Raw genomic sequence first — 9,087 nt, 5'->3', positions numbered from 1 at the left:
AAAGAACAATGCAACGTAACTCCTTTTTCTCTCTTTGAAAGGTTTTAGAAAGTGAAAAGTGATTAAAAAGAATGACGGAATCCTTTTATACTAATTACGCGTTATTAACAAAACCCGGCTAAAATAACCCGTAAGACTCACTTACTCGATCGAGTAAGTGACTTACTCGATCGAGTGCCCCTTACTCGATCGAGTGTCACACATACTCGATCGAGTACCCAACAGGCAGACTACTGTTTTGGGTAAAAACATACTTACTCGATAGAGTATCCATAGACATAGAAAACCGTAGTATTACAGTCTTCCCTCCTTAAAAAGAACTTCGTCCCCGAAGTTCAAACCCAACCTATAAAACATGAACTCCTAACACTAACTCCACCAACTATTCCTACCTCCACAACATGGCTTACGATATCGTATCAACTACATTATAGCCTCTCGACTGTAACTTCATACATTATAGAATACCATCCAAATGTCGCTAGCTCCGTTTCATTAACATATTATCCACTATCAAATCCAACATCAAGAATATCCACCAAGCAAGATCAACCACCAAATGGAATGTTACATTCTACCACCCTTAAAATGAACTTCGTCCTCGAAGTTTACTAACACTCATAAACATCATCATCCAACTGTCAACACTATCGAAGTTTACTCACACTCCTAAACATCATACTACTACAAGCACGGCCATGACCTTTAATAAAATCAACCACAACAAAGATCCATCCTTTATGCTACACCAACACTCTACTTCCAATTATACTACAACATGTATAACCATCAAACTCTCTTTGTCGCATTCTACTCTTCTTAAGATAAAGGTTACGTCCTTGTAACCCACTAATACTAAATCCTTAGTTGTATCTTCTCATCACCACCACATGTGAAAGATAACCGCCTATAAACTCAACACTTACAACCATTCCTATATCTAAGGCTCTCTTACTTTAACAGTTCTCATACCTCAACTAATTCGGCACACCACCTAACCTATGCCACAAAATCCTTAGCATAACCAATACTCCAACTCTTCCACATTACCGCAAAACGACATACCTCTCTATATAAATCACCTATCTCAAAAAGCATACTCACGAACCACACTTGTAACACACACTCACACTAGATCCTTAAGTTCTTTTCTTTTATTATCGCAAAACTCATCCATAACTTAACATGATACTAATTCCCAACACTCTATACTCACTGTCTCAATAAAAGATTATGAACCATCTGCATCTTCTAGATCAGTATAACACATGTTCCACAAATCACTTGCCATTACTATGTCCACCACTGCCTCATCTAAAACAAGGTCAAAAGTACTGTAACAACCTCTCACAATTGTGTCCCATTAACAGAATATTACTATATCATGACAACAACTGAAACATAACCAACTCTATTTCATATCATACTCTACCCTCACTCCCAAGCCGAAACTGGCAAGAAACATCAATAAACAAAACAACCGTCGATCTGTCATAACTGAAACTCGCAGGAAACAGCAGTAAAGAAAACAACAATTTATATAACTGGTATACACTTTCGAAAACTCGTCTCATAAGTATCCCGTCTACTCCACCACAATCGATGACGACATCGCAACACCGCCACCAACAGCCGCACCACAGCGCGAAATTACCCGCATCACAACATGAAGTACCGTGCCTAGATCACCACCCGAGGCACAACAACCACATCGATAGTCATCGCAACTTATACAATCTCATAAACACTGACTCATTATAACTTCCTGGACAAGAAAACTTACTCAAAATCGCCTTACTAGATCACAACGCAACATATTACACGGAATAAACAGATAAGAACCTCATGAATATCATCCACACCATTTCACGAAATAAAGATATATCATGAATACACATACAAGTATAACTAGCCATGCCAGATCACCCAAACTATCACTTTTAAATATCATTCCATTAGGTTACCGCACCCAACATACATTACAGAACATTCGGATAACAACTTTATAACTATCACACCATACCACTTCTCGTGAGGTCAGAACCTCACACAAACATATATACACATCATAGACCCGTAATCACATCCAACTAGTCAATCCTGATCACGTAAGTTACCACTGAATAAAGGTTGTCTCTCGCCCGGGCTTAACTCGCATGCCCTTCATAACACATTCTCCCATTCACATAACTATCACCTCCTGCCAAATATAACCATACCATTAATACCCAAATACTAGCAACCGCCACCTATAATCACATCGCATACCCCCTCACAATCATACGTACCAACCCGGCCTCGACAAAATCAACCTCTTTAAAATGGCTACCTTTCCTATTAATCATCACCCTTAACCACTAGTGACAACACCACAACACCACTACTGTTCATATAACAAATCTCTTACACTCACCTCTAAATATCACGGTTTCTTTCCCATCTTCGGTTAACATCCCAAATGACGAACATCAAACCCATCAACAAAATTTACCTGAACATTCATCCCAATTCTGTCTTTAATTGTATCGCCACCTAACTCACCACCAAAATCTCATATCGTGCAAATACTCTACCAACTTTTACTCCTCTTAATTCCTCGAATCTCATGGCTAACATGTTGTCCTGAAAATCCTATATAACCATTAACTCATGCCCTCTCATGATACTATCACACATTTCCATGATTCTTTACCTTCATGTTCCTTAACTCTGGTCGATGTTCTCTCAGCTTACTTCCATCCTTCTTTCCTCTTTTCACTCAATAATACTAATTAATAATTCAACTCCTTATTCCTTCCACCTAACTCTTTAGTGCTCCGGTTACCTTCTCATTGCTTCATGAAGAGTCTATCTATCCGAAATACCCAAAGGGGGAATTGAGGATTTAAAAACTTTAACCTACTTTTGCAACTGCACGTGTAAAATTAATTATTTAAAGTTTATTGATTAAACTTTAACTAATCAATCAATTAACGAATTAAAACAATGCAAATAAATGAAAAAGAGAGAGACGCACGGATTTTTGAAGTGGTTCAGTTTCACAAATTGAAACCTACGTCCACTATTCTCGATTAATAAATTTAGGGGGCGTTTGGTTGGGAGTAATTAGGAAAGGGTAAGGGAATAAGGACTGATGATTCCCTTTGTTATTGTTTGGTTAAGCAAATTAATGATACCCTTTACCCATCTATCCTATTAACAAACCTCCTAATAATTCTAAACTGATACCACCGCCCCCCCAAGGTTTAGATTTTCATTCCCTTCCTTACCCATCTATTTTCCTCCCTTCACTACAAACAACGTAACCTTTCAAAAAAAAAAAAAACAATGTTGCTGCTCTGCCGCCTGTCGTCGTCGCCTGTCGCCACCTCACCGTTGGTCGCCGTCCTATCTGCCGTCACTTCTCCCTTCTCTCTTAAATGTTTGTCCTCTTTTCTCTAAAAAATTCATCCTTTTATATTTTGTTTTTTAGTTTTAATTTTTGCTTTTGTAAAGTATGGACTTATTCATGTTTAATTTAAGGTTTTTATTGTTCAATTTTTCTTATTTAGGGTTCTTATTGTTCAACTTTTTTGATTTAGGGTTCTTATTATTCAATTTTTCTGATGTAGGATTATTATTGTTCAATTTTTCTGATTTAGGGTTTTAATTGTGCTTGACATAATTGTTCTTGACATAGTTGTTATCTCTAATTTACGCTTGACGAATTCAATAGTCTGACATAGTTGTTCTTCCATTTTTTTTTATATTTCATGTTAGCTACAATAGTCTGACATAGTTGGTCTAAGATGAAAATACAGGGTAACTTTTTTGAGCGTCTGATTTTGGTGGACATAAAATATGACCAGTTTTTTATAAATAACATTTTATGAACAGTACTTGAATGGTTACGTTTTATCAAAAAGTGGTCAAATTTGCCCGTCGCAAATTGTGACCGTCACAAGAGAGAATTGCTGAATTTAAAATAGTATTTTGTTGTTCCTTAGACAGACCGAACAATGAGTACTATGTCGAGCTGACTATGAAACCTTAGACAGAGAGAATTGCAATGGTAGTCTCTGCCTCAAAAGCTTCCACGACAATGAGTAGATAGTAAACACAAGACTAATTAACGTCAATTTACTTTCCGCCCACTTAATTTTAATTAAGTAATTTGAGTTTATTTAGTTTATTAAGTAAATATAGTTGTGGGTATGTGTTAGACAAATGATATGGTATTATTCATGTTTTCTTGTTTACAGAAATGGCTCGTAGTGATCTTTCTTTGAGAAGGAGGAGAAATTTGGACTTTATACGATATGTTATTATCATAATGAAGTGTGTTGTATTGCTACATTTGATGTGGTATACCATTAGGAAGAGCATACATGACTCTCAATATTTAACATTAGATAAACGAACTAGAAGAAAACGAAGAATGTATAACTTGAATAGAATGATCAGGGAAAGTGACACTATGTGTAGAAACTTTCTTCATATTGATCGTGGAACATTTGGTGTACTTTTAGAAATGATAAGAGATGTGGGGGGTCTAAGTGGAACAAAAAACATGAGGTTGGAAGAAATTGTTGCAGGTTTCTTATACACAGTGGCACACCATAAAAAAAATAGAATGATAGGTGTACATTTTTATAGAAGTGGTGAAAGTGTTAGTAGACAATTTCATGCTTGTTTAATGGCAATATTGAAGTTGCATGTTGTATTGCTTAAAAAACCTACACCAATACCAGAAGATTGCGAGGATGATAGATGGAAATATTTCAAGGTACTATAAATATCTCTTGTGTTTAACCATAGTAGACATAACTTCATTTTAAATATTTTTTTTTTTCATGTAGAATTGTTTAGGTGCACTTGATGGTACAATGATTTATGTAAATGTACCTACCGCTGATCCGTCTAAATATCGGACAAGAAAAGGTAACCTTACAACGAATGTACTAGGAGTATGTTCTCCTGAAATGGAATTTATATATGTCTTACCTGGTTGGGAGGGATCTGCACATGATGGTCGTATTCTTCGAGATGCTATTTCTAGGCCCAATGGTTTAAAAGTGCCAAAAGGTAATTCAATTAACAAAATATATTTAATTAAAATCCGACTTACATTAATAATTACATAATTAAATAGCGTTTTTTAATGTCTTAAGGTTGTTATTACTTATGTGATGGTGGCTACACTAATGGAGATGGATTTCTAGCACCATTTAGAGGTCATCTTTACCATCTTAAAGAGTGGAATAGTGGTCCTCATCGACCTCAGACCGCCGAGGAATATTTCACCTTAAGGCATGCACAAGCTAGAAACGTGATTGAACGATGCTTCAGATTACTTAAGGGAAGATGGGGAATAATTAGAAGTCCTTCTTGGTTTAGTTTACAAACACATGGCCGTATTGTACTTGCATGCGCTTTATTACATAATTTGGTGAAGAGATATATGTCTCCTGAATCATTTGATGACGATGAGTTATATGAAGAAATTGAGAGTGATGGTGATGAAAGTGATGATGATGAGGTGGAGTACATAACCTCCATTAATGTAACCGACTCATGGACAGATAAGAGAAATTCATTAGCTCAAAGCATGTTCAACAATTGGAGAGCTAGAAATCGGATTGACTAGTTTATATTTTCATTCTATTTAGAATACTTGGTGTTAAGTTGCTTTACTTTCTATCATTTGGATTGTATGTTATGTTTGAACATCAAATTAAACTTGTTAATGTTTGTATTATTTAATACAATGTTGTGATTTTTTTTAATTAAATTAGATTGGTGTTGTCTACTTTCTGTTATAATGTTTTAGTAGGATGGATGAAAGTTGATGTGGGTGATGTCGTCACTCATCCAATCAAACACATTTATAATACTCAACAAACAACTAGTTATCGGTAAGTCGAGGTCGATCCATGGGACGGTGGTTACTCAAATTATTCAATCTAATTATGGTTATGCTTGGGGTTGTCACAATTATAATGGGTTGATGATTCTAATCTAATAAAGGCAATAAACAAGCAACAAAAGGAAAGATGTAAACAATTGATTAAAAAATGCTAGGATATCATGGGGTCATAGGGGGTTCATGGGAATTGATCATACAAACATGTTTCCTACTAGATGCAAGCAATTATTGTTGTGATGGATCGAGTTGGTTTATATCTTACAATCCTAGGAAGGTTTGGGTCCCGGAGCCGAATCGATTAGATTGTACAACACCTACAAGTCGACTTAATCCTCCCTATCCAACTATATGCATGGTCTAATGAGACTCGAGTTGGTTTATGTCTTATAAGTCTCATTGAAAAGATAAGTGATGGTTGTAAATGCAAGGATTCATAGGCTTAGCATTTCATCAAACATAACATGTGCAAGAATTCCCCCTCTTGCCTAGACAAGAAGAAGGGTCGTCCCCTCTCTACCATGCACAAAAATGGATACGATGGATAAAGGGATCGATAGTATTTGAGTTTCTTTTTGGGAGTTTGCTTTGTTTTTGTTTTTCCCCCCAATTTCTTGTGGCATTTGACATTTGAGAACACTTTCTTTGCCATTTCTTTTTGATTTTTGGCATTTCAATACTTGACAACTTTTTGTATTTCTTTTTGAACATTTTCAAAGTCACCCCAATTAGTAACGAGGGTGCCTTGTATTTGAAGCTTAGGAGTTCTATTTTTGCTCCTCTTTTCATTTGATGCATTTTTGCAAACTTTCTTTCATTTTTCATTTCATTGAACTCAAATTGATTTCTTTTTGTGCCCATTCCCTTTGATGACAAAAATGTGGTAGAACATGGATGAATGATGGATGCATGCATGGTTTCAAGGGTCACCTTGGAATAAACGGTAGCCAAGGACTTATCACACCACAAGGTACTCTTGACTAGGCCTTAATCCATGGGTCAAAGGATACTAGCATGACACGTCCTAGGGTGTTTTACAAGCATTCTAACAAGCAAAGTCTTAAGAAGAAAAAGCATCTACTAGGGCCTATATACACTTGTCAAGCTTCCCAAATAGACGGTTTCGCAAAATTTTTCTAACATTCAAACTACATGCCATGATGCAACTAACATATACACATCCTAATGCAAGTGATTCTACCAACTAATATGTCATGTAAACTAAATGCAAGTCCTAAGTTCACATTGTTATACCGCATCAATCAAAATAAAGCCACATAGTCATTAACATAAAGAGGAAAAAGGAGATTGGAAAGATCATACCATGCGGTCTTCAATATCCTCATGTCTCGGATGTGGCGTAGTCAATCAAAGTGAACAAGGATGAACACAACACAATATATACAAAACAATATATACTAGTCTACACTACAAAGGAAATGAACTTGTTTTTGGATTTTTCAATTTTTCAAATTTTTATGGTTTTTGTTTTTATGAAATTAAAAGACATATTTTTGTGATTTTTCGAAAATTTTCAATTTTTATGCATTTTTGGAATATAAATTCCTATCCCCCACTTTATTTTGGACACTGTCCTCAATGTACATGTAGGAGTAGGAATAAAAAGGAAATACATGTTTTTGGATTTTTGATTTTATGGAAATTGAAGTACAAATGCAATGATATGATATGAATGAATGCATGCTCTAACTAAATGCAATTCTATATGACATACTCCCTCCCATTCAAAATAAACCTCCCTATTTCCTTTTCCGTCTATTCACAATAACCTCCCTATTTCCTTTTTTGGTAAGTGTTTGTGTGGTCCAAATTTAATTGTATGGTGGGGTAGTGTATTTGTGTGGTTCAAATTTAATTATATGGTGGGGTAGTGTGTTTCCTTAATATTTGTGCCAAAATGAAATGGGAGGTTTATTGTGAATGGGAGGGAGTATATAACAAATGAGTGCAAACTAAACTATACTATATGATGCATGATTTCTATTAAGCTATGGTCACTTATGATCAAACCTCCCCAAACCGATTTAAACACTATATCTAGTGTAGAAAGAAATAGGTTTGGTCATTAGTAACTATGCATGAATTCTAGTCTATATGCAACTATCTACATGAATCATGTGGGATAAATACAATGCAAACTAATCTAATCATGTGAGGTATAATACAATGCAAACTATACATGAGAAATAGGGAAAGAAAAGGGTTCTTACAATCATTGTAGGGGATGAAGATGGTAGATAGGAAGCATATATAGCCATGACACGAGCCAAATGAGAGAAAATGAGGAATTCCAGAGTCAACCCGCTCCAGATGAAATGAACCCGCTCGGGTTGGCAGTGAACCCGCTCCAGACAATATCAACCCGCTCGGGTTGAGAGCAAAGAAGGGCGTATTTCTTAAAATCCGCCCGGATTCTTGGGCAGGGAACTTTTCTTCTTTTCTTGGCCTTCAACCCGCCCGGATTTATCTTGGGATGGGCGTCTTTTTTGAGATTTTGGCCCAACATCTTTCCCTTGATAACACACTTACTCATAAGCCCAATTTTTCCATTTTCTTCATTTCTTTACATTTTTCATCTTCTCATTTTTATGAATTTCCTTCAAAAACTCAATTAAAAATATGAGATCCCTCCCTTTCATCTCTCATGCAATTTATTAAATGAATGCAAAACTACACTAAATGCATATATACAAATTAATGGTTATTGAGGAACTCCATTAAACCAAAGATTATTAATTAACAATTTCATGGAAAATCATCACTAGCACTCAAAGCACGTAGAAGTCGGTCAAATTCTTGGGAGTGGGACATGAATAGGCATGCATAGCAACACAAGATTATGCAATGAAATAATGCCCAAGTAAAAGACCGAGCAAGCATATCAAGAGCATCATGACAAAAATCATAAGAGAAATGATGGATGGAAGAAACATGAAATGGGTAGTTGGTTGGCAATTCACTCAACTCATCCTCCAAATAGTCAAAATCACCACATTCAATGCAAGTACTCTCATTATCATCCAAGGTGATTTTAAGGGTGTCTATTTGGGGTTCCCAAATGTCCTCATCAAATTCCTCATCCCAACAAGGTCCATTATCAAAGGGGTTGTCATAGCAAGGCTCACCAAGTTCAACACAATTGTCTCCCTCAAATATGTCATCCT

The 9,087-nt window shown here is 35.9% G+C and overlaps 1 protein-coding gene across 1 annotated transcript; it reads left to right on the top strand.

The window, feature by feature from the left end:
* The first annotated feature begins 4,417 nt into the window (after window positions 1-4,417).
* LOC141647422 (uncharacterized) lies at window positions 4,418-5,626 on the top strand. The gene is made up of 3 exons (XM_074455588.1): window positions 4,418-4,765; window positions 4,839-5,064; window positions 5,151-5,626. Exons 1-3 carry the CDS (start codon window positions 4,418-4,420, stop codon window positions 5,624-5,626), a joined length of 1,050 nt encoding a protein of 349 aa, XP_074311689.1.
* The last annotated feature ends 3,461 nt before the right edge of the window (window positions 5,627-9,087 follow it).

Source organism: Silene latifolia, chromosome 1 (assembly GCF_048544455.1).
Source record: "Silene latifolia isolate original U9 population chromosome 1, ASM4854445v1, whole genome shotgun sequence".
In the NCBI taxonomy this organism is placed as follows: domain Eukaryota; kingdom Viridiplantae; phylum Streptophyta; class Magnoliopsida; order Caryophyllales; family Caryophyllaceae; genus Silene; species Silene latifolia.
The sequence above is the reverse complement of the archived record's forward strand: the minus strand, read 5'-3'. Positions and strand labels throughout refer to the sequence as shown.